Here is a 27,186-nt window from a genome sequence, read left to right as displayed (position 1 = left end):
CTGGCGTCGCGGCGCCAGTCGGGGATCAGAGCGGCAGCGTGGGCGTCTGTACAGACAGCCCTTCGCTGCCGTCTGTAGTAAAAAGAGAAACTAAAATAAATAAAATCTATTAGAAAATAAAAAGCTTCTGGGGGCTGCTCCTGCGCGGTGACCGAGTCCGGCCGGGCACCAGCTTACACTGAGGTGCCTGTGGCTCGGGGGCGGGGTATAGAGGAGGACCCAAGTGCATCCTGGGAGCTAAAAGCTTAACTGTGTGGTGCCCATGGATCCTGTTCCAGCTATAACCCCAAGGTCAACCCTGTGGACCCCCTATGGACCCTGAAGTAGAAACGACGTTTACACGGTCAGACACGTCTGCATTTTTCTAACCACCTCCCCATTACCACCCCCAAACTACCTGTCACTTGCACATGACTCCTCTGTGTGAATGTAATCGCAAAGCAATCGCAGCTCGTGTGCATTGCGGCTTACACGCATGGGCACTGGCAAACAATCGCTCGATCTGCGTAAATATCGCCATTGCGTCCGTCTCTGAATCAGACCCTCAGGTATTATTCATTTTTAACCGAGAGATATCACTCGTACCTCATTCACTGTGGCTCCTTTGGAGACTGGCTGATAGTCTTGGCAGTCCTTGTCGGAATGTTTCGGATCTAAAAGTAATCAAACAATATTAGTGACATATGAGTGTAACGTCCTGCAAAAAATGTATCCGAGAGTCCCGCATAGGAGTGAGTGCTGGGGGAGGGGGAGTCTAGTACCTGATTTGTGCTGCTGTGTGTTTAATGGACACTTACTGAAACTGTAAAGGAATAAATCTATATAATTTATTAATACAACCTAATTGCCGGCCTGGTGCCCATCCTATTCATCAGTGATAAGTGTGCACTGCACCGCCTGCTGCATCTACAGGGTAGAAACTAATGGTGCGTACACACTGGGCGATTAAAGTGGACGACTGAACGATATCGTTATCATTCAGTCGTCCACTTTATCGTCCATTTTTTACACCAAAACGATGAACGATAACGACGACGCGCGTTCCCGCGGGTCGTTCGTCATTATCGTTCATCGTCGTCAGGTTGCTGCATGTTGGGGAATGGGGGAGAGAGCCCGGCGCTGAACGATATCATTAATGATATCGTTCAGCGGCTGCGCTCAATGTCATGAACGACATTGAGCACAGCCTGCCGGGGACACACTACACGATATCGCTCAGGGAGCATGTCGTCTAGTGTGTACGCACCATATGGGCCCTGATTCAGCACAGATGGAAGGCTGCGTTTGCACGCACCTGGCCGCTGCCAAAATATGCTAATGAAGGCAATCTCAGTGCCGCCACACCACAAATTGCAGACATCCAGCACTACATAATGCCGCCCCTTTCTCTGTACTTACATCCATAATACCACGCAAGACAGCGAAAAACATCTGTAACATCGAGCGCCATCGGACCCATACGCACAATAGTGGCACTTCCTGTCATTCAATTATGGATGGGTCTGCGTATAGCCTGCAATCCCGTACCCGATCGCAGTGGCTAGTTCGTGCGCACGCAGTGCGATGCATATGCGTGTGCACAACGCAAACATCAGCCGGGTGCGTGCGAATTCTCGCCTGCGTTCCTTGCTGAATCAGGCCCTAAGCTACAGATGGGTGGATAATATAAAGTAATAATAATCATTTTATTTATTGTTTTTCTCCAATAGGACTCAAGGTGCTTAACGGTTAGTATGAACATAGGGCCTGATTCAGAGCCGCTCGCTATTTGCGGTCGTTCATTTTATAAAAAGGGGTGGCTATTCAAATGAACCGTTCGCACTTTGCGGTCTGTTCACGCCTCTAAGTCTGAACGAGCGAGCAAAACTTGCGGTTGTAATTTTGACAAAAACGCCCCCTTGCCGCTCGCACCATACGTCATGTCCGCTATTTATTTGATTAATCGAGTACATCGTACAGCGTATGAACTGCTCGCTATTCTTGTGGTTGGTTTTTTCAACCGCTATTTTGCGAGCAGTTCTGAGTAAAAAAAAACCAAGTGACGTGGTCAATGACGCTCCAGTTTTAATTATGCACTCCCATAAAACGCCCGTTTTGACCTTTAAGCACGCCTGCTATCTGATCTCCACTCCCCGTTTTCAAGCACCTTCCCCTGTTACCACCCACATACGCCTCCTCCTGTCACTCAAAATAGCAGGCATTCGCTATATAGCAAACAAACGATTTTCGCCCGCACTGACTGGTTCGCGCATGCGTATTACAAACCGTACGCATGCGCAGATGTGCGAACATCGGTCAGAACGAACGAGCGGCTCTGAATCAGGGCCATAATACGGAGGTTTAGATTTGCAGGAAATACAGAAACTAGAACATAATACAGAGGTGTGGCAGCCATTTTGGGTCATCAGTTACAAGCATTATTCATCCTACCCACAAAGGATCCAGGTGAGGCAGCCATTTTAGGACGCACTACATAGGATTACACTGGACAGAATAAGGAATGTCTGGAACCGATGACACATAAAAACGGGTGCCAACATCAATGGTGCGGCATCTGTGTCATGCCATCAATGACAAAACCACTAGCCATTGGCCGTACAGCATCGATGATTGCAAAACCATCAATGGTCGGTGGCCATCCCTAGTCAGTATTCCAACAAAATATTACTTTATGGAAATAATAAAATAGGACAACAGACCTGGCGCAAAAATAGACATTCCAAGCTGCCAGTTTCTAGTCAGGGTTAACACCTTTTAACCCAAAGCACTATGGGGTCTATTTACTAAGCAGTGATAAGAGACAGAGTGAAAAGTGATAAGGAAGTGATAAGGTTTCAGCCAATCAGCTCCCAATTGTCATTTTTCAAACACAGCCTGTGAGATGACAGTTGGGAGCTGATTGGCTGGCACCTTATCACTGACTTATCACTTTTCACTCTGTCTCCTAACACTGCTTAGTAAATAGACCCCTATATGACAAAGGTGACAAGAATTCTGGCGCTAATCCCTTCTCAATCTATAGAGCATATGGTATACACAAAAAGAAAACACATTTCGGGGTATAGTTACTAAGGTGCGGGTTTTTAGAAGTGGTTTTGTTGCCCATAGCAACCAATCAGATTCTAGCTATTACCTTCTAGAAGGTGCTAGATAAATGTTAAGTAGAATCTGATTGGTTGCTATGGGCAACAAAACCACTTCTAAAAAACCGCACCTTAGTAAATATACCCCTTCCCTGTTTATGATGATCTTCTCTTCCTAACCCTTTATAAGAAGTTTTCAAGGTTTATAGGTTTACATTTTTCATATATGAAAAATATAAAGTATAAAACCACAACATAGTACAATAAAACAATTTATTATAAACAATGAAGTATAAAATCGATGCATTTCCAAGCAAATATCATTCAAATTCCTGACAAACTGTCTGTGACAGAAGAAGAACCTTTTACTAGGTGAATGCAGGAGGCACAACCAGGGACTTGGGATAAAGGCATTTGATAGGGACGCATTTGGAGGTTCCGGAGCCTGCAACTCTCTCTTTCCATCTATATGCCTGAATATCTGGTAAACGTCTCCATTCATTACCTGTGTGATTATAGCAGTTTGTCAGGAATTTGCATGATATTTGCTTGGAAATTCATCGATTTTTATACATCATTGTTTATAATAAATTGTTTTATTGCACTATGTTGCGGTTTTATACTTTATATTTTTCATATATGAAACACGTCAAAATATTACTTTGGCCAGACCATACTTGTTTGCTTGTAGGACGTCCCTTCTGGGAAACAAAAGTGTGGTGTTGTGCAGCGGGGCGGATTAGGGGCAGGGCCGTGATAATGTCATTTGCATGATATAGCCTTGTCCACTGCTAAACGATAACACAGTCGGCATCCTTGTACGACAGAGACTGGGCTTGAAAAGGCAAATTTTAAATAAATATTATTTATAAGTTGTATTTTAGGCCTAGTGGCCCTTATTGCTTACATAAAGAATAACGTAAATGTCTTTGTCTCATGCCTCTGATGTTAGGGGAAGGTATGACAAGAAGAGGTGGGTGTGACTTCATAATGACACGTTCTCGTCCGTCATACAGACAGGCCCCCCCTGCGGTAGACTTGTCACCTCTCTCAGGGGTCCCAAAATTACCACCACATACCTCACAGCTGTCCCACTTTTCGGGGACTCTCCCACCGAAGGAAGGTGGGGTGGTGGGAAGCACTGTCACCGCTGATCTATACAGTAAGGCAGAGGTTCTCAAAGTCCGCCATTACAGTCCACGTTTTAGGGATATCCATGCTTGAGCACAGGTGACTGTGACAATCCATTTGATTTAACCATCTGGGCTCAACCTTGGATATCCCTAAAACGTGGACTGTAATGGCAGACTTTGGGAACCTCTGCAGTAAGGGGAAAAGTCTGGGGGCAGCACAGCATCTTCCGGAGTGCTGGTCACACTCCTAGAGTTACGTAAATGGGAGCATGCTGCGATATCACACCCTTCCATGCAAAGCCACGTCCTGTTTGCGGGCAAGCACACCAGTGTCCCGTCTTCTAACTTCCAGATGTAGGGAGGTATGCCTGCAAAAGTCAGGAGTCTCCAAGAGACTCAGAGAGAGTAGGTAACTAAGAAGTGGAGACAGACATCTTATGGCTGAACCAGTAACATCACTGAGACATGAGGCACAAAGCTCCGTCTATAGGGAAAGATGATGACTTCTCATGGCTGCATGAAACTAGTGGAATCGGGAACAAAGTTGGCGGCTGCATCCTCATGAATATAGGGTAAGTCCACACTATCGCTGCCTCCTCAGTGTGTAGGTGAGGTATACACAGAACTACAAAATGGGTTCTGTAACGCGATGCCGCAGGAGGCCTTAACCTCGAGCACGTGCCGCGGCCAGTTGTGAAGTGTGTCGCGGCAGTCAGAGCCGCCGGGTACACTATACAGTTCTTCGGCCCGGGCTGCCACTGAAATCCTCCTGGGAGGCTCAGGCGTGCCCGGGATGTGACCTGCCTAGACGCGGTGGCGTGACATCACAGGTCACACACACCGCATTGCTTGTCCGCCCGCCCCGCCAGTGACCCAGCCAGCTCTTCCTACCCGCCCTGCTAGTGACCCAGCCAGCTCTTCCTACCCGCCCTGCCAGTGACCCAGCCAGCTCTTCCTACCCGCCCTGCCAGTGACCCAGCCAGCTCTTCCTACCCGCCCTGCTAGTGACCCAGTCAGCTCTTCCCACCCACTACTGCGCCTGTGGGGTGAGCCAATCTGCTTCTTTTTTTTTTTGTGGAGAGCTAAGTGGCTTTATTTCTGTGGGGGGCAGCAAATGTGATTGTTTTGTTCTTGCGGGGGCCAATATAGTGTGTTTTGTTCCTGCGGGCAGGGGCGCCGAGGGGGGGGTGGAGCGGGTACAGATTACCCAGGCCCGGGCTTCCTGAGGGGCCCGGCGCCGCTCCCCCCCTCCCAGCAGCCCAGCACACAGCGTGTGCTGAGCTGCAGGTGGAGACTGCTGTGGCTGCTGAGCAGCAGCCACAGCGGTCTCCTATGCCTGTGCGGGGGAGCGATCACACTGATCGCGCCCCCCCTGGCTTTGCGCCGGGCTGAGGGGGCTCAGAGCGCCCCCCCTCCCCAGCGCGCGGCGCTGCAAATCTTTTTTTTTTCTCGGCAAGGGGGCATGGCCACGCCTCCCACGATTAGGCCACGCCCCCTATTACCGGGGCCCGCCACGGCTCTTGGCGGGTCTGCCTGCGGGGGCCAATGTAGTGTGTTTTTTCATAGGTCGCGCACGCCGTATCGCCAGATGGTGTGTCTTGGTAATTATAAAATCTTGTGTAGCGTGCCTTGAAAAAGGTTGAAAATCACTGATCTAGCAGAACAGTCCTCGTCCTGGCACAAGTTGAAACCTCATATTTTCATCTAGTCTATAAAACATAGCTCTGCAAGCTTACCGGGCGGATTGAACCCAAGTATTAAGATAATTTCAGACTGCAGACATTTAGTGAGGTGTCTAAAGCCTTCGCCAGAGTAAAAAGCTTTTCCACTGCTTTCAGCTGAAATAAAGAAAAATAGTAAATTACACATAAAGGACCATATTTAGAAGCGATTAGCATCCAAGCGCAAATGTAAGATGCGCGTGGGAAAAAGATACTAAAAAAACACAATACAACCAGTCATACATATTATAGTAAATGGCTGGAAAATGTAGATAATAAGTACCCAGCCGCATAGAGCACACTTATATAAAAATATTAGCAGAATAGGGATCATGTTTTATTTTTTTAAATGAATGTAGTCAGACAACTCGATCGCAGCGGAAGCAGTTATACTATATTTGCATAGCTGGGTGTGTCTTATACACGTCCAACTAAATAAACACAGCCAGCGGCCGTCATCATCATCACCACACAAACTGCGCCAGGGGGCGAGTGCCCGCAAGTCATCCCCCACCAAACAGGTCGCCATCTTGGGACGCATTTCGAATTGACAAATCCTTTATGTACTTTTATACACTCCCTTCAGTCACCGTCTCAGCCTCCTTGGCACAGGGAACCTTAAGGATATAATGGGGCAGGGTCACCAGGGCAAAATACCCACATTGCAAAAAAGACGTGCCTGCATAATAAATGAGGAACAAGTGTATGTACAGTCAGCTGTCCAGGCCTCAGAGGTGTCAGGGAAATGACGTCCTTTTATGGGATAGTCATGTGCCCCCACCTGATCCACAGTTAGGAAGGAGCGTCCCTATGCCACCCAATTCCTCACCACAGTGCTGTGCACATTGTCACTGCCCTCATTTCCCACAATGCCATGCACTAGGCTTTGCCATAGCATCCCTTTAATTTGGGACACATATGAATTATACAGGTTACATACATCCCAACTGTCCCGCTTCCAGCGGGACAGTCCCGTTTCTCTGGGACTGTCCCGCTGTCCCGCCCGTGGGCCGCAGTGTCCCTCGGTGGGGGGGAAGTTGGGGAAAGCACAAACTGCCGCCCTGCATAGCAGAGCAGCGGGTGTGCTGGAGGAGAACAGATGCCGTGCGCATGCGCTCGGCATCTGTTCTCTCGTGTAGGGAGAGCCTGGGGGCTGCCCAGCATCTCGGAGAGTTGCCAAAGTGACAAAAACGGGGGAAGCCGTGAGGCTCCGCTCCGTTTTCCATAAGCCCCACCCCTTTTTCTTAAGCCACACCCCCTTTTCGGGCGCGCAACCTGTCCCTACTTTGCAACTTCAAATGTTGGGAGGTATGAGGTTCTGTAGCTGGCTGACTTCAAGGCTCCATTTCACCTGGTTTCAATCAGTCACAGAACCACATTTACACATGTGTCCGGAATTAAAGGGATGATCTGGCCAGCCTACGTATAGGGGACATCACCAAATAAACAGCTGTTCTCTGGATTCCTCACTTGGACTTTGGTGATTTATTTTACAAATCATTACGTTACATTCTTCCTATTTAGCAACTAGAGCAACAGATTGTTATGTAACAACTCTCTGGGAAACAATGGCTGGCAGTGAGCCCCTCAGCTGGTTTGATGCTATTTATTATCTCATCTGAATATTTATTACTGAATGCGCCAAACAGCAGAATCCATTTCATGTCACATAATTGGCTGCACATCAATGTGCTCCATCCAATCATCGGTTCCCTTGTGTTTTGTTTCTTCACAGCTTTATTCAGTGTCGCTAATTACACTCATTCATTCATTCTCTTCCCACAATAAGTGTAGGGCCACCTGTAAGTCAGCGATGCCCCCCCCCTTGTTTCTCTCCACTATGTCACTATAAGCTGCATATATTGTGTTTCTCCACTATTTTCCCACAGTTGGGTGACAACCTTTAAAGCTAAGTACATGTGGGTTCATTTGAGGTTAAACTATGGGAAAATCCGTAGTATGAGCTTTAGAATGTGGGTGGAAAAGTCACATGTACGTAATTCTTCTGTCCTTGAGCCCTATGTTTAACAGTCCTGATTCATACGCTGCCAACCCAGATAACTGCCAACATGTGTACCAACATTTCACCACAATGTCCAAGAACACGCTGCCTTTGGGTACTTAATAATGCGTAAAAAAACCCCAGCAATTTAGTACAGAAACAGAGAAATAAGAAATAAGAGATTATATTGTTCAGTTATTCAGTACTGGGAATTATTCCCATAATGTGTGGATTTTTCCCATAATAAGGGTTTTATATAGGAAAAATGATTATTCAAATGGAGTAGTGCTTTTTTAACTTGATCTCTCTCCAAGACTTGTTACATCTCCCCCTTATAAATAAATTGTAAGGACTGAGCTGGCAGCGACTATGACACTGTGGGGTAGATGTATGAAGCCCAGAAGCGGTATCAGCGCCATGCGCCCCTGTCATTATCGGCGCTGCTATCTACAACTCAATGTTCAGTGTAGGCACATCACAGGCGGAGAAACGACAGCACGATTGCAATGTCGTAGTCGTGCTCTCGTTTCTCCGTCTATTAGCGGATACGCACCTTTACAGAACAGTCTGACGCCATCTTCGTCTTTGTACAGTACCACATGGTCCTTCAAAGGGTAAATTGTGAACGTATGGTCATCATCCTTTGCTGTGGAATAAAAGAAAGAATATATAATTATGACTATAGCAGTGTGATAACATCAGGAGTGTCACAAAGTCATGTCCGCGTTTTGGCGCCAACAAGTCTATAACGCAGGTGTAGCAAATGATATGGTTTGTGCTATGTGTATATTAAAACACTGCTTACTTTTATTGGAATACAGAAAAGCGTGTCTTACAATAATGTGCGCCCATGAAAATTTCTTACAATCAGGAAACATTTCTCAAAGTTATTCTTACTGACATGATTTTGTCATTTGTACATTTTTTGCATTATAATTGTACAAGTGGCTCAGTACATAAGGCTGACACTGTGGCTACCGGCACATAACATATTGGGCATAGACACAAACAAAAGTGTCAGTTTTTATAATCCGACACTTCATAAATCAACCCGAGTCCTTACAATTTGTTTCTAAGGGCTCTATTTATTAACATTATTTTTTCTAAAATAAAGTGAAAAAGGGTGTTTTCACACCCTTTTCACATTATTTTAGTATCACCTATAGTTATTACAGGGCAATTGGAGTAGAATTCGTAAAATTCTACTCCAACCCCTAATTATCACTTATTTTTAGTAAGCAGATCGCATTTTCCATAATTGTAATGGGAAATGTGATCCGACCATAGTTACTAAAAATAAATGTGAAAAAATACTGGGGAAAGCCCCCTGCAGGTGGCGTTATCCAGGGTCTCCCCCGGTTACCGGACTCCTGCTCCGCTATAACGGGCAGAGCCTAGAGCCGGCCCCAGTGATCAGCTGTGTGGTCTAAACAGACCACACGCTGATACACTGTAAAATAAAAAGTAAAAAAAACAAACTTACCTGAGTAGAGGGACCGGAGTTCGGGGCTCTGGTGATGTCCTCCGGTCAGCTGGTCTCCCATGCTGCACTGCGGCCCGGCCGTCACCTGACAGGGTCTCAGTGCAGTATGGGATGTCAGCTGACAGGAGCAACAGAGGACATCACCGGAGGACCGATAACTGCAGGTAAGTGTAATTAAGGGAGGAGGGGGGGGTCCATGACCGCGCGGGGCTTAGCGATTGGCGGGGCTTGGCGACGGCGGGTAGCAGCGTAGGCTGGGTGGCGTATGCGCGGGGCACTCTGTCACTGGATTTTTTGTGAAAATACCATGATATGGCTGCGGAGGGGATTCACAGGGACAGAGCTTTATCGCAAGCTCTGTCCCTGCAAGGGATTTGTAGTAAATCCCTGTGATATTGCCTGAATTTGCAATGCGAATTCAGGGCCTGATTCAGAGCCGCTCGTAAGCGGCCGCTCGTTCGCTCCGAGCGATGTTCGCACATCTGCGCATGCGTATGGGTTGTAATGCGCATACGCCAACTAGTCAGTGCAGTCGGAAATCGTGCACTCGCAAAATAGCGAATGCCTGCTAATTTGAGTGACAGGATGAAGCGTTTGTGGGTGGTAACAGGGGAAGGTGCTTGAAAACGGGGAGTGGAGATCCAAACACAGGCGTGCCAAACAGTGAAAACGGGCGGTTAATGGGAGTGCATAATTAACAAAGCGGCGTCATCGACCACGTCAGTTGGTTGTCTTTTAGCCTGAACTGCTTGCATGATTGCGGTAGGAAAATGCTACCACAAGAATAGCGAGCAGTTTATACGCCTTTCGATGTACTCGATTAATCTAATAAATAGCGGAGATGATGTATGATGCGAGCAGCCAAGGGGCGTCTTTACAAAATAGCGAGCGCATGTTTCGTTCGCTCGCTCAGACATAGATGCGTCAACAGACCGCAAAGAGCGAGCGCTCAATTTAAATAGCCAGACCCTTTTTCTGAACGAGCGTCCGCAAATAACGTCCGGGTCTGAATCAGGCCCTCAGTTGGTAATATCACACTACAATCTGCATTACAAATGCGGACTGTAGTAAATAGAGCCCTTAGGGAGAGATGTATGAGCCTTGGAAAAAGTTAATAGTATAACTCACTAGAAATAATTTTTTTCCTATTTAAAACCCGTATGGAGGGACCACGAATGACTTGAATAATTCCCAGTAACTGAACAATATAGGTGTTATTAAACCCTTATCCATTCTGTCATTATTTCCCATCTCTCCCCGATACAATGCATCCTAAACACTGCACCATGGGCCTGATTCAGACCCTCTCGCAAGCGGCCACTCGCTCGTAAGCGGCCGATGTTATGCAATTGCGCATGCGTATTCATCGCAATGCATGTGTGCGCAAACTAGTCCGAGCGATCGGGAAGCGCTCGCTCGCCCAGCAAAGACAGCCCAGTGGAATGAGTGACAGGAGAGGCCGTTTGTGGGTGGTAACAGGCAGGGCAGTAGCGAACACAGGCATGCGCGTAGGTATACTGTACTGCGCATAGGTATACTGTACTGCGTGTAGGTACACTGTACTGCGTGTAGGTACACTGTGCATGCCAGAGTGTTTCAACGTCATTTCAGAAACGTGCATAAGTAACAGGCAGCGTCATAGTACACGTCATCTGGTTGACTTATACACTGAAGTGCTCGCAGTGCTTGCGGTAGGGTACAGTCAACCGTAAGTGCTGCGGTCAGATCCGATGGAACCCGATGTACCAATGGTTGTATATACTTCCTGGAGATGACGTTCGCTAGTGGGCGGCTAAAGACAGGCTGGTGGGCATCTGTAAACCCAAAGTGATCGCTCGCCAAGACATAGTGGGCGTGCTTATGCCTTGCCGTGCGATCGCCTGCCTTGACGTCACTTAGCTGAATTTGCATACGCTGGGAGCGAGCGGCCGCATCTAGCGACCGGGTCTGAATCAGGTCCTATATCTCCTGCAGAATGATAGATACGTACCTGTCAGTGTGTAGCTGTTGTTCTCTTTGGTAATTTCCATATCATATTCCTCTGTTCTCAGAACATAGTAACTACTTAAAAAGAGACAAAATAAATAAATTTAAAAAAGCTTTATTGCATTCACGATATGAGCATATGAACATCCTGTATCAGCATATACAGTAAGGGCAGGTGCAGTAGTGACTTATATGTATAAGGAGTAAAACGATTTATGTTAGAGGTTGTATAGAGACTTTGGAGCTGGAGTCATAATAATAAAGGTTTCTAGTAGGGAGAGACAGGCTGATACACAGATATTGGTCTGTAGTCAGTGTAATGTGGGGTGTAGGTTACAGGGAACAGTCTTCAGTTGTTAGTATCTGAGCTGCGGATTCCATAAGAGGCTCAGTAGGTAAAACTGGAGAGTGCGGGGCAAAGAGGACACAAGTGAAAATACACAAAACACTTCCATCCTGTGGTATAATCACATTTATCCCACCATTACACCAGTGTGTGTAGACTAACCCGATCGCATAAGTGGCAAAGAAAATGTAACCTAAATTTTGATTGGGACTGGTTAGAAGTCTGAGAGTTCCATTAAAAGTACGGCTTCCAAAAGTCTAAAATAAAAAAACTATGGGGACACCTAGTGATCAACAAAAAGGTCGGATAGGTCAAGTCATAGACAATAGGACAAAAGATATAAAAACAAGCCCTAAGGTCAGGGCAAGCGGCAGGGAATGACAGTCAGGAACGCAGCAACTGCAATCCAATAGGACAATAACACTGCTAGTAATAAGGTAATATGACCATATTCCAGGTCAGATGCCTACCTCAGCGACAAATGGACTTCTAGTCCACTGACCATGTAGGAATATGCTATTAATGTACCTTTAACCTACACACATTGCACAGTGTACCTACACGCAGTACAGTGTACCTACACGCAGTACAGTATACCTACGCGCAGTACAGTTTACCTACACGCAGTACAGTATACCTACATGCAGTACAGTGTACCTACATGCAGTACAGTATACCTACATGCAGTACAGTGTACCTACACGCAGTACAGTATACCTACACGCAGTACAGTGTACCTACACGCAGTACAGTATACCTACACGCAGTACAGTTTACCTACACGCAGTACAGTATACCTACACGCAGTACAGTTTACCTACACGCAGTACAGTATACCTACAGGCAGTGTAGTCAGCCATTTTATCGGTTGAACCAACAATCATTGTTGTTATTATTTTTATTACAGTTACTTATATAGCATTCCGTTGGACTTTACAATTGGGAACAAAGAGAGGAAAGTCTTATTGTGTGTGGGAGGGCATTTCACAGAGTGGGTGCAGCCCCCCCAAAATTCTGTAACCATGAATGGGAGCTTGCTTTTGTATTAAAAAAAAATATATATATTTTTAAAATATTGTTACGTGGGCCCCCCTCTAAAAGCACAACCAGCACCAGGCTTATCTGGGGTCGTCCTGGTAGTGAAAATACAGGGTGAATAAAAAAGTAGGGTTCCCCTGTGTTTTCATCAATCAGCAACTGGCTCAGTGAGCCAGTCCTGGTTGTGGAAATAGAGAGGACAAAATGAGTAGGGATCCCTTGTATATTCAAATAATTCTGAGCTATTCCCAAAGCATGTACGAATGTGGCACAGGAATTCCTCAAAAATCACTTCAGTAGTGGAGGTGATACCCGGCATCCGGCCCCACAAGCCCAAACCGGCCATATCCCCTCGGAAGCTGTTTCTCTGTGAGGGACAAGCCCTGGGGGACGTTTGCAGTAAGGCGGACCCAAGGATTGCTTGTAATCCGGATGATCAGATAAGTCCAGAGCCCCTGCATTACCCACGCTTCCTGGCGTTTAGTACCAGTACACTATTTGACCCTCTACTCTGACTTTCAGCAGTAACAGTATTGTTATGTGTATACATAGGGGATAAGAAGTTTTATCACACCAACCAGTGTATATACCTAAAGCACAAGATAACAACAAACACCTGCACAGAATCGGTATGAAATACCAACGGTGGGGATGAGGCTGTTAGTACCCTGACAGCGGCATCCTGATGGTTAGAATCCCAACAGAGGAATGGTGAGTAGTGTTCCCCTGTCTTATTTACCTCCTAACCCTCCTTCTTTACGCCCTAATACTAACCTTCCCTACCCCGCACCCTAACCCTCCCGGTAAGTGCCTAACCCTCCCCCTTAGTGCCTAACCCTAAACTCCCCTCCGTGGTGCCTAACCTTAACCCCCCCTGTGTGGAGCCTAACCCTAACCTTCCTCCTCCCACAGCCTAACCCTAACCTCCCTCCTCCCGCAGCCTAACCCTAACCTCCTTCCTCCCACAGCCTAACCCTAACCTCCCTCCTCCCACACACTAACCCTAACCTCCCTCCTCCCACACACTAACCCTAACCTCCCTTCTCCCACAGCCTAACCCTAACCTCCCTCCTCCCACAGCCTAACCCTAATCTCCCTCCTCCCACAGCCTAACCCTAATCTCCCTCCTCCCACAGCCTAACCCTAACCTCCCTCCTCCCACAGCCTAACCCTAACCTCCCTCCTCCCACAGCCTAACCCTAACCTCCCTCCTCCCACAGCCTAACCCTAACCTCCCTCCTCCCACAGCCTAACCCTAATCTCCCTCCTCCCACAGCCTAACCCTAACCTCCCTCCTCCCACAGCCTAACCCTAATCTCCCTCCTCCCACAGCCTAACCCTAACCTCCCTCCTCCCACACACTAACCCTAACCTCCCTCCTCCCACAGTCTAACCCTAACCTCCCACAGCCTAACCCTAACCTCCCTCCTCCCACAGCCTAACCCTAATCTCCCTCCTCCCACACACTAACCCTAACCTCCCTCCTCCCACAGCCTAACCCTAACCTCCCTCCTCCCACACACTAACCCTAACCTCCCTCCTCCAACAGCCTAACCTCCCTCCTCCCACACACTAACCCTAACCTCCCTCCTCCCACAGCCTAACCCTAACCTCCCTCCTCCCACAGCCTAACCCTAACCTCCCTCCTCCCACAGCCTAACCTCCCTCCTCCCACACACTAACCCTAACCTCCCTCCTCCCACAGCCTAACCCTAACCTCCTTCCTCCCACACACTAACCCTAACCTCCCTCCTCCCACAGCCTAACCCTAACCTCCCTCCTCCCGCAGCCTAACCCTAACTCCCCCCATGGCGCCTAAACCTAACCCCTCCACCTCGCGGCTAAGACTTACCGTGCCCCGCTATCCTTTGGATTTCGGTGTCAGCATCTCCAGTCATGTCGGGATTCCGGCGCTGGGATTTTGGCAGCCGGCATCCCGATCGTAGGGATGTTGACCGCATCCCCCCTGCACAACACATAAAAGGAAGAGCGCAGCACATTATCTCTACACTACTTGCATAATTAATAGGTTGGTCACCTCTATGTGCAGCTGCTCTCCAAAATAATTAATATCAATATTTTTCATCCATATAATCCAGAACTCCAGTGCGCAGGTATTATACCTTCGTCCCCTGTATTTTCCACCACCAGCACCGGACTCTTTCTAGTGGGAGCATAATTGCACAGCCAGTTGACCCTCTCACCTTCAGTGTCCATGTCCTGTGTTTATTTTAATATTTATTTTGCAGGTGAACTACAGGTACCAGCAGTCCCTTAATGCCCCGCATGCTGGTACTTGTGGTTCTCCAAGTACCAGCATGTGGGGGAGGCTTGCTGGAACCTCTAGTCCTACTTTAAAAGACAATATTATTTTTTCTGTTTTTTACACAATCAACCTGGCACCCACCACCCAGGAGTGCCGAGGATAGCACCGGGCTATCAGCCCAGGCCTCGGGTGCCATGGAGAGGCAGAACCCCTTTATTGTGGGGGTCACCACATCTTCGGCCTAGACTAGTGGTTAGGTGATGAATGCTTTTGACGGGGGACCCGGTGAAAGGGTCCCCCGGCTGTGGCATCGCACCCTACTAGAAAGAGCCCGGTGCTGTTTGTGAAAAATGCAGGGGAACCCCACTTTCTACATCAGGGTCCATAGGGTATCCACAGGATACCCTTGGGTATAGGTGATGACGTCAGGCATCGGGCACCATAGAGTTAAAGTTTTCAGCCTCCCAGGATGCACTAGGGTCCCCCTCCTTTACCCCGCCCCCGAGCCAAGGCATCTCAGTTTCGTTTGGTGCCCGGCCGGAGTCGGATGCACCTGTTTAGAGGGGGGCTAAGATTAGCCCCTGAAGTTTTCTTCACAGCAGGTGTGGCTGCTCATCTGTAAGTACAGCATGGACAGTCAGTGCTGACATCCATGCTGTCTTCCCTACACCCCCGCCGGTACCAGAACGCCGGTACTGATCCGAGGATGCTGGTAAGCATCTGGGGTCACAGCTAGCGGTGACCCCAGATGTTTTGGACCATGGTCGGATTCAAGGGGGCAGCAGGTAAGCAGCTGGGTCCCGCACTGGGTCCCTGCTGAGCACATGGTCCAGAGTCCCCAGGCAGGGGGCTTCCTGGGGACTGGCTGCAGCGTGGAGCCAGGTAACTAACCTGCGCTTCCACTACCCCCTGGGACAGCGGACCGCGGTTAAGTGGTAGCGCTGCGGCATCCCAGGGGTTAATTGCATGCCAGGGGAGCGCGCCTTCCCTGTACACAGCCGGCTCCACCCCCGCTGCACACTGCCCTCTCTGCACTGTGCTGACTGACCCTGTGGCAGCGCTCCTCCCCCAGGCCGGCCTCCTCTCTGCTCCTCGGTGGCCATCTTTGCTGAAGCATGGTGAGCGCTGCTGGATGCTGATGATCGGTGGCATCGTGGTCTGGGTCCCCCGGCATACCTCTCCTCCATTGGTACAGGTCTGTGTATGCAGCGCTGTGTCCTACCAGGCTCTGTGTCTGCGTAGTTGAGGATCAGCGCTGATAGTGGTTCTCCCACTATACTAACAAGTATCAGTGAGAGGGGTCACATACTTACCATCATGTCTGAGAGTGACTTTCTTCTCCAGCTTATGTGTACTACATGTAAGGTACCAATAGCGGAGGGGGAGGGTAACGCGGAGGGGGAGGGTAACGCGGAGGGGCTATGTCGACAGTGTTATTTATTGGCGCGGCCAATTACTGTCACGGCTCCGGTACAGGAGCCGCCCTGGGCTTGTTTCGCCAAAGCACTTACAACCCTGGTGGGACAGTTAGCTCCACAGTCTGCGTTCTCACAGATGGGATTGTCCCAGCAGTCAGTGGTTTCATCACCCATGCAGGGTTTCCCGAGACAATTGATGGTACCCCACAGTCTCCCTATTTCCCCTCCCCAGGTCTCTCAGGAGCCTGTGTGGGTTAATTCACTGACAAGTTCTGTACAGCATTTGTCGGACGTGTTACAAGGGGAGTCTGTGTTGCGGCCACATAAGCGGCCAGTGGCGTCTTTGTCCGCTCCTTATGAGGATGACGACGGGACGTCTGATGATGGGGAGATTCTGGATCTTTCTGACCAAGAACCTCGCCGTACTAAATAGTCGGATGCTAAGTCCAAGGTATATATTCCTGGACTCATTCGGGCAGTCCGCACGGCTTTAGTGATTGAGGATGAAGATCCTCCAGTGTCCAAGTCAAAATATGCCTTTTTTAAGGATATTAAGGGTGACGCCACAGTGTTTCCTCTTTCAGGTCAGTTAGTAGACCATTTAGAGGAGGCGTGGAAACACCCTGGTAAACGGTATCAGCCTCAGAGACGCTTGGCGGTGGCTTACCCGTTTGCGGACAATTATTTTTCTAAGTGGGAATCCCCTCCACAGGTGGATTCTCATGTGACACGCCTGGTCCGAAGTGCCACGTTGCCCATGCCCTCCATGTCCTCCTTGAAGGATGCTATGGACCGTAAGGTGGAGATCTGCCTAAAGTCTGTTTATTCCCTCGTGGGGGGGGGGGGGCAGCCAGGCCGGCTATGGCCATTTGTTGGGTAGCCAGAGCCATGGAGCGCTGGGCGGATAGTTTGGAGGCGTCTTTGGATTCCGACTGTTCGGCTGAGCAGACCGAGTTGGTTGGCAATCTCCGGGATTCGGCCACTTACATTAATGAAGCGGCCTTGGATATCAGTACCCTAACTTCTCGGATTTCTTCGGCGGCTGTAGCTGCTCGTCGCACCTTATGGTTGCGATCTTGGAAGGCGGACGCTGATTCCAAAAAGGGCTTTGAAGCTTTGCCTTTTAATGGAGAAGTCCTATTTGGTCCGAATCTGGACAAAATTGTAGCCACGCTGGCGGCAGCCAAATCTGCATGTCTCCCGTCTGCTGCAGTTCCTTCCAGTTCAGGTACGTCGTCCTTTCGGCCTTACAGGGCCCAGGGTAGGCCTAAAGCACAGTCTTTTCCCCGACAGGCTGGCCTCAAAAAATCGTCCAAGCCTCGGAAACAGGCCTGGAGTACCAGACGTCAGGCCCCTAAGTCAGATGACAAGCCTGCGGCCTGCTGCAGTTCCCCCAGTGTTGGTCGGTAACCACGACAGACAATTGGGTTCACGAGGTGGTTTCTCACGGGTATGCCCTCTCCTTTCGGCACAGGCCCCCATCCCGATTCTTCATCACAGGTCTTCCATCAGACCGGAACAAGGCAATGGAATTGCGGAAGGTTTTGCACACTATGCTCCAGGCAGGACTTATAGTGCCTGTTCCATTCTCCCAGAGGGGCCAGGGTTTCTATTCAAATCTGTTTTTGGTGCAGAAACCTAATGGGTCGTACCGATCCTCAACCTCAAAGCACTCAACAAGTCCTTACGGGTGCCGAGGTTTCGGATGGAGACCCTACGGTCCATCATTCTGGCGCTGGAACCTGGGATTACATGGTGTCGTTGGACATACAGGACGCTTACCTGCATGTCCCTATTCTTTACACCATCAACAGTTCCTCAGGTTTGCAATCCGCAACAATCATTTCCAGTTCCGGGCGTTACCTTTTGGCCTGGCGACAGCACCACGTGTGTTAACCAAGGTTATGGCGGTCATGGCGGCTTCCCTGCGGCTGCAGGGAGTCCGCATGTTGCCGTACTTGGACGACCTTCTGTTGGTAGCAGGATCTCCAGAACTCCTTCTACGCCATTTGGATCTGACGATTGCGGTACTGCAACGGCACGGCTGGCTAATAAACTGGCAAAAGTCCACCCTGATCCCGTCTCAGAGGATTCTACACCTCGGAGCCTTATTGGACTCCGGACAGCAAAGGATCTTTGTGACGGGGGAAAAGATCTCTGCCTTGCAGTTGAGGGTGCGCAGTTGTCTGCAGAGTCGCCGGAAGTCTCTGCACTCAGCGATGAGGTTACTGGGCTCCATGGTGTCAGTATTCGACATGGTGGAATATGCCCAGTTTCACTCCAGACCTCTGCAGCAATTGATCCTGTCCAAATGGAATGGACTGCCTCAGAGTCTAAAGTCCCAGACGATGGTGCTCACTCCGGAAGTTCGCCTGTCCCTAGCCTGGTGGTTGCAGACGACCCATCTCAACAAGGGTCGTCCATTCTGGGTGGCGAACTGGGTCCTGTTGACAACGGACGCCAGCCTTCGGGGCTGGGGAGCAGTCACGGGTCCACACTTGTTCCAGGGCAGATGGACTCAGGCGGAAACAGAGCTTCCAATAAACATCTTGGAAGTCCGCGTGGTTTTCAATGCTCCCCAGCAGGCACATCGGGTTCTCCAAGGTCACCCCGTGCAGGTCCAGTTAGACAACGCCACCACAGTGGTCTACATAATTTTGCAAGGAGGAACCCGAAGTCGGGCGGCACTCGTAGAGGTGTCCCGAATCCTGGTTTGGGCGGAGCGCAATCTCACGGCCATATCAGCAGTATTCATCCCGGGAGTCCTAAACTGGGAGGCGGACTTTCTCAGTCACCAGGACGTTCATCCGGGGGAATGGTCTCTGCACCAGGACGTCTTTCAACTTCTGGAGGACAGGTGGAGTCTTCCAGAGATTGACCTCATGGCGTCACGGCACAACAACAAGTTGCCGGTGTACGGGTCTCGCACAAGAAACGAAAAGTCGTCTCTGGTGGATGCTCTGTCCGTCCAGTGGACGTTCCAGTTTGCTTATCTATTTCCTCCATTTTCCCTTCTTCCACGGGTAATCCGGAAATTCAAACAGGAAGGAGGGACGCTCCTGTTGATAGCTCCCGCGTGGCCCCGGCGGCACTGGTTCTCAGACCTTCAGGGGCTGTCCGTGGACATTCCTCTGCGGTTGCCGTTATGACCGGACCTACTGTCACAGGGTCCTTGTCTTCACCCGGACCTGACTCGGCTGTCTTTGACGGCGTGGCTGTTGAGACGGCCATGTTAAGGTCCAGGGGGTTTTCCAGCTCTGTAGTACAAACTATGCTAAGGGCTCGGAAACCATCTTCTGCAAGGATATACCATCTTGGGTGGCATATGTTCTTCCAGTGGTGTCGACCGAGAGGTTAAGCTCCTCGGGAGTTCCGTCTGTCTAGGCTGTTAGCTTTCCTACAGGCGGGACTGGACCATGGGCTTCGCCTTGCGTCTCTGAAGGTGCAGGTGTCTGCCCTGTCCGTCTGGTTCCATCGTAGGATTGCTGCAATCCCTGATGTGTTCTCTGAATTCAGCCACCTTTTGTTCCACCGGTGGCACCTTGGGATTTAGCTGTGGTCCTAAGGTCTCTCCAGGGACCGCCGTTTGAACCACTGGGCTCAGTGGACCTCAAATGGCTGACAGCTAAAACAATTTTCCTTCTGGCCATTGCTTCGGCCAGACGTGTTTCTGACTTAGGGGCTCTCTCCTGTAGACCCCCTTTTCTGATTTTTCATAGGAACAGGGCGGTGCTGCGCACTCGTCCTGGTTTCCTTCCTAAAGTTGTTTCAAGTTTCGACATCAACGAGGAAATCGTTGTGCCGGCTTTCAACTCACCTGACCTTTCAGTGGGTGAGGCCACTTTGGAAGTTGTGCGGGCCTTAAGGATTTATGTTGACCGCACTTCTTCGTTTAGGAAGTCGGACGCCTTGTTTGTCCTCTATGGCTTCCGTAAAAAGGGTTGGCCTGCTTCAAAGCAGACTTTGGCAGGTTGGATTCGTATGGCAATTTCTGAAGCTTATCTTCATGAAGGCCTGCCGGTTCCATCCTCTGTGAGGGCTCATTCCACTAGGTCTGTGGGTCCTTCGTGGGCTGCTCGATGTGGGGCCTCTGCAGTCCAGATCTGCAAGGCTGCCACGTGGTCCTCGGTCCATACCTTTGTGAGGTATTACGCGTTTGACACCTTTGCCTCTCAGGATGCTTCCTTCGGGCGGCGGATTCTCCTTTCAGCACAGGAGCATCCCCACCCTTAAAGGATACTGCTTTGGGACATCCCCAAGGTATCCTGTGGATATCCTATGGACCCTGATGTAGAAAATATGAGATATGGTAAGAACTTACCTTTGTTATCTCTATTTCTACGAAGTCCATAGGGTTCCACAGGACTCCCGCCCTGTCGCACCTGTGCTGCAGATGGGCTTTACTCTGGTCACCGGTTTTTCCGTCTCCCTCTGTTGAGAATGTGATTCTTGTGTGTGTCCAGATCTTTTTTCTCTCTCTTCCTTATCCTCCTCCGGCCTATGGCTTGGTACGTAACTGAGATGCCTTGGCTCGGGGGCGGGGTATAGGAGGGGGACCCTAGTGCATCCTGGGAGGCTGAAAACTTTATGCTATCATCAGTGATGGAATCGGTATGACATACCACCGGATGTGAGCCCGGCGGATGTAATACCGACACCGGAAGACAAAAGAGTGAAGATCCCGACAAGGTAAGTAACTATACTATCCCTAACCTTCTCCCCCCCTAACCCTCCCTTAGGGGTGCCTAACCCTAACCTCCCCCCTAGTGCCTAACCCTAACCTCCCCCCAATTGTGCCTAAAAACCTAACCCCTTCTATCCCCGCAGCCTAAACCTAACCTACCCCCCCGGGGTGCCTAACCATAACCCCCCTTTCTCCTAGCCCTAACCCTCCCGAGAGGGGTGCTTAACCATAAGTCCCCCCCCCCCCCCGGGAGCCTCTAAACCTAACCCTCCCCCCCCACGGCTGTCTGCTCCTGACGCCCGGCTTACCTTTGTTCGGTATGCCGGGCGTCAGGATTTCGGCGGGTGGATAGTAATAGGCGTTGGGATTTCAATGCCTATCATTAGTCCCATGCCGGGATTTGACAGTCGGGGAGCCGGCGGTTGGCATTTCGACCGCCGGCTTCCTGACCGCATACCTCACTGATAGAGATATCAGGCTGGTAACTACTATTGGCCGGTGCAAATAGTATTAATTCTGTTTTGGGAATATTAAGTTTGAGGTGGCGAGATGACATCCAAAATGAAATGGCAGAAAGACATTCAGTGACATAGGCAAACGCGGGGGGGTTCCGTGTGCCTGGAAACCCCCTCCCCAGCACACACCATGACAACAATAGAAATAGTCATATAATATAATTTTACTAGTGCTGTATGTTCTTCTCAGTATCACAAGTGAAATAAATAACACCACCTGTGGATCTTTTAACATGTATCAGCCAGTAATAAATACACCTGTGCACCAACTAGGAGATCTGGAAAACATTCACTATTAGGGATGTGCTGCTATAGAGCCCAATATGTACATATATGTCCAGGGCAGGGCTAGGTTCCTCTGCTGCTTCCAGACTCCCGGACTTGCTCCCATGCTCTGGAATGGTGCCCACATCTAAGATAAAAACATTCACCTCAGGCAGGATGGCCCTACTGCCCCATCTAATGGCTTATAGTGATCACTGGTCCTGTATATGCTGGAATATACTTTGTATGACGCATATTAAAGCTGGTTAAGTGGTAATTCTACCCTACTTATGGACTGGCCACACACACTCTAAAATCAAGCATTTGGAAACCCCCCTCTAGATATCCTGCGTTTGCCACTGAGTGACCAGCACAGATGGTGACAGATCTACCTATCTTCCCCAGATTTGAGTATCATCCGCATACAGATGATTGAGATCTGAAAGAGCTGATAATTTTGCCAAGAGACGTGGTATACTATAGATTGAGAAGAGCAGAGTATCTTAAGCGGCCCATACACGGTGCGATATTTTGCACGATGTGGACGATTTCGATCAATCGTAACGATCAATCGTGCACATCGTGTGTTGACTCTGTATGTTTCTGATGCCGATTCGCATCCCCGCCGTCGTATAGCAATTGCGATCTATTGTGTACAATGTGATACACATTAGCATCCGTATCGTATGATCGTAACGATCAATCGCACACCATTTGAAAACATCGTATGGAGAATGTCAAGGGAAGAATCTCAAGGGCAATCGTACAAATCATCGTGACGTTTCAATATCGCGCCGTGTATGGCCGACATAACAATGAGGGACATATTTATTAACATTATTTTTACTAAAATATTGTGAAAACAGATGTTTTCACACCATTTTCACATTATTTTAGTATCACATCAATGTATTAAATGGCTTTTGGAGCAGTTTTCGTGAAACATTAATCCAATACCTTCAATTTACATATTTTTAGTAAGCAGATTGCATTTCCCATACTTGTAATGGGAAATGTTTTCTGCCCAGATTTACTAACAATATATTGTGAAAATATACAGAGGGATTTGATAATAATGCCACCTGGAGATGGCATTATTGGATCTTTCCCCCGGTTCCCCGACTCTTGCTCTGCTCTAACAGGCAGAGCAGAGCCAGGAGCTGGCCCCTGTGATCAGCTGTGTGGTCTAAATAGACCACAGGCTGATCACTGTAAAAAACAAAAAAACAAAACACTGCATCCAGGGGCCGGTGGTCGGTACTTCAGTGAGTGGCTGGAGCACCATTTATCATATCCGAGTTTTATCATGAATTATAAAATTCATTGATAAATGAGGCTCTGATAGAGGTAGCAAAGAGGAGGTACATTCAGAGAAGAGCAAGTTCAGCGTGTCACATGCAGCAGAGAGATCCAGAGGAATAACAAGTGAGTAATGGCCTTTAGCCCTAGCAGTGATCAGATCATTCACTTTGTGTAGTGTTGGGAGCAAAAGCCGGCCTGACGTGGGTCCAATAAATTGTGCGAGTGAAGAAAGCATGTGAGGCGTGTGTAGGTAAGACTTTCAAGTAGCTTGGAGGGGCATGGGAGCTGGGACGGTAATTTGAGAGAGATTTAGGGTCAGATTTATTTATTTTTTTAAATGGGAGTAATCACTGCATGATTGAACAGTGGTGGAAAGATACCAGTACAAAGAGAGAGAGAGATTGCAAATGTTAGTTAGGGTTGGGATGAGCACAGGAGACAGGAGTTTTACTGATTTGTGAGGGTATAGGATCAAGAGGAGAGGTAGCAGAGTAGGAGGATGAGAAGAGTGTAGATACATAGGGCTCTATTTATTAACATTATTTTTACTAAAATAAAGTGAAAGAGGGTGTTTTCACACCCTTTTCACATTATTTTAGTATCACCTAAAGTTACTACAGGGCAATTGGAGTAGAATTAGTAAAATTCTACTCCAAGTCCTAATTATCACTTATTTTTAGTAAGCAGATCACATTTCCCATAATTGTAATATGTGATCTGGCCAAAGTTACTAAAAATAAAATGTGAAAAAATACCGGTGAAAACCCTGTGATAACACCACCTGGAGGTCGCGTTATCCATGGTCACCCCCTGGTTACCGGACTCCTGCTCCGCTCTAACGGGCAGAGCAGAGCCCGGAGCCGGCCCCGGTGATCAGCAGTGTGGTCTAAACAGACCACACGCTGATCTCTGCTAAAAAAAAAAGAGCGGGGGGTCCATTATCGTGGGGGGTGGAACTTAGCACCGGGGGCGGGGCTTAGCGATGGTCGGTACCAGAGGTTTCAGGGAAGGATCTGAGCAGGCCACTGGCTGAAGAAGAGCATACCATTTCATTTGGGATTTTATCCTTGAAATAGGAAGCATGATCTTGTACACTGATGGGTTCGATGTGGGGAGTGTAAGAAGTGATTTAAATGTAGTAAATAGTGTGGTCGGTCAATTTACTGGAAAAACTAAAGTCGAAGTTTGAAGGATCCACTTAGAAGGTTAAACCACTGATAGTAGATGTGTCTATAGGATGTATAATACCACAAATTATTTGATAGAAAATTTGCATTAGCTTGCTACTAAAATCGATGTACTGTAATAGTGGTGCTTCCAAGAGAGAGTCACAAAGGGAGGGTTTCAGGTGTCTCAGTAATACATTTGAAATCTTATGGAATATTGTGACTACTTAAAAAGTGTTTCTTCTGTTCTACTTACTATTTTATAACTTGTCGGACCTGCACGTGGTCCTTATCGATGATGTGAAGGTCCAGCGAGGAGCTACTGATGGAGCCCAAATTTGTCTGCCGAGATCCAATGTAGCAGAGATACCAGTGGCCCGCCAACTAGTACAAGAGAGTTCCTACCTGTTATATTCACATTGAGGCCATATTGCCCTCCACCCCCCCTCCACCTACACAAGCCATGTCTAGACATATAGGGGCAAATTCACTAAAGTGAGAGTTTTTAGAAGTGAATTTTAGTAGAGATGTTGCCCATAGCAACCAATCAGATTCTAGGTATTATCTTCTAGAAGGTGCTAGTTAAATGTTAAGTAGAATCTGATTGGTTGCTATTGGCAACGTCTATTCTAAAACTCACTTTTAAAAACTCTCGCTTTAGTAAATTTACCCCATAGGCTCAGAGTGGACAGACGGACAAGGGGTTACCTCACCTCTTCCTGTGACAGCTGGTGGTTGTAATCTCTCAGGGATTTGCATGATGGAGAAAGGTCGCTGCTAACGCTGGACTTCAACAGCAGACAGAGGAGCAGATAGCGCAGCAGGAGCGACATAGTGCTGGCAATAATTGTCACTGACTGCTCCCGTTCCACTTATAATTGGGGATGAGGAGGGCCGAGATGTGCAACCAGGGGCAATGTCTGTCTTTTATTCCAACACACAAACAGCAAATAGTCTGCAAATTAAATAAATGACATCATGAACCATTAGCCTTTGACCTAGGAGTCATAGGAGGCAAATAGTCAACTGGTATATTTAAAAGGAAAATATATCAACAGGGTTTGTGATCACTTGATTTTTGTAGAAATGTTTACAAATAGGAATAACTCACTTATTGCCCCAGAGAACATGAAATTCTTTGCATGTTTTTTTAGTTGTTTTTTTTTTTGGCATCCGTCACATTTACTGGTGAAATATCGGCCACAAAACAGAGCGTTCCAGTTGTGTAATCACTATGAAAACACGGTCAGCTGTTTGTCTGCGTGGGGCAGTAGCGTAATGTGATCACACAAGGTGGAAGTTCAGGCCACTGGCAAAAGATAGTCGTCCCCGACGCTGAGCCGAGACGCAAGTGCAAATTGCGGACGGATCTTGCGAATTTCAGCACACTGTGCAAAGGTAAGAAATTCAATGAAATTGGTGTTTCTGGGCTGTAAATGAGAGGTGGCCATGAGAATGGACGGATCCCACGGTGTGGTGGGAATGTTGTTGGCGTTGAAGCCGCCTGCTCGATTGTAGCATGCAGGAGGAGGTGACCATCCAGACTGGGCTACAGCAGGTAGATTCTTGGTCCCAGGAGGTATCCTGTGTAAAAGTTATACTGAATGCTTGATGGTGTTTGTATACACCTGGTCTTGAGGTACGCTGATTCACAATTGTTTTAATTAAGGAAATTTCCCTCATAATAAAACTGTATCACACTATTTGCGACCCATCTTTGTTCCCCTTCTTAACATTTGAGGAACAAGGGATATGCACGCTGGTGTGAGAAGAGGATAAAGTGGCAAATTTGATTGGGCTGACTGTCTGGATTTTAAGAAGCTATTTCTACCCTTAGAAATACCCGGCATCTTGGGAATGGGGAAGTTCTCTCCCTATGAAGTACATTTCAGAACTTTTCTAGTCCATGTGTCAGCGGACATTTGTATTATACTATTAGAAGACTGTGATCCCCAATTAAGGTTTTTGCTCAGGGTTTGCTTTGTGTTATTTACTCCCTAACTTGTATGTGAAAGCCTGAATCTTCAGTGACGATCCCTAGGATCATGGGGAATGCTGGGAAGTGGGTGTAGTCTGTTGTACAGCATGTGTATATATTTATCTTATGCTCACCAGGCGGCAGACATCCTAAGCCTTCAAATATGTCACTGTATTCTGTAAACACTGATTTGCACTTATCTTCTACTTGTGATGTCACCATAAAAACTTTCTTTATCAAGTTAAGTTTCTCACAGGAACTTAGGACCTCATTCAGAGTCAGTCGCAAGCGTTGAGCGCTCGCAACCGACTCAATGTTTTGGTCCTGCACAAAAGCAACGGCCGCACTGCACGTGCGGCCGCCCCGGAGCGAGAGAGAAACTCTCTCGCTCCGGAGCTCACTACAAAAGGGGTGGCTGTCGATGTTGATCGAAAGCTCACCCCGTTTTGTAGGCGGCCACACTGACATCAGCAGTGATGTCAGTGGGGAGTTTCCTGCTCGATCAGAGCAGGAAGCTCCCTGGGGCTTGCGGCTGCCTAGACCCATCCTTAGGGCCTCGTCGCAAGCCCCGATGGTCGCGATGGTCTTGACCATCGCGACCATCACCCTGGTCGGTCGCTAAGCTGTGGGTGGTAACCCACAGCTTAGCTAGCGACCAGGAGGCCGCACTTAAAAAAAAGAAGCGGCCGCCCTCATTCAGAACGAGCGGTAATTTCTTGCGACCGCCTCTGAATGAGGGCCTTAGTCCTAAGATCGGTTGCACATCTCTATCCACAATCAGTAGAGAGGTTTTAAATTGTT

At 48.4% G+C, this 27,186-nt stretch overlaps 1 protein-coding gene across 1 annotated transcript in view; it reads right to left on the bottom strand.

The window, feature by feature from the left end:
- Positions 1 to 25,249, bottom strand: part of LOC148518149 (uncharacterized) — a 90,842-nt gene extending 65,593 nt beyond the window's left edge. Inside the window, exons 1-6 of the mRNA XM_088477471.1 lie at positions 25,121 to 25,249; positions 24,664 to 24,791; positions 11,413 to 11,483; positions 8,499 to 8,585; positions 5,953 to 6,054; positions 586 to 653 (exon numbers count right to left, since the gene is read on the bottom strand). Coding sequence (XP_088333597.1) covers positions 586 to 653; positions 5,953 to 6,054; positions 8,499 to 8,585; positions 11,413 to 11,483; positions 24,664 to 24,791; positions 25,121 to 25,240 — 576 coding nt within the window. The 5' untranslated portion in view covers positions 25,241 to 25,249. The remainder of the gene's footprint in view (positions 1 to 585; positions 654 to 5,952; positions 6,055 to 8,498; positions 8,586 to 11,412; positions 11,484 to 24,663; positions 24,792 to 25,120) is intronic.
- Positions 25,250 to 27,186: the final 1,937 nt, after the last annotated feature.

Source organism: Taudactylus pleione, unplaced genomic scaffold (assembly GCF_031769625.1).
Source record: "Taudactylus pleione unplaced genomic scaffold, aTauple2 ptg000201l, whole genome shotgun sequence".
Lineage (NCBI taxonomy): Eukaryota > Metazoa > Chordata > Amphibia > Anura > Myobatrachidae > Taudactylus > Taudactylus pleione.
This window is presented reverse-complemented; position numbering and strand designations above follow the sequence as displayed.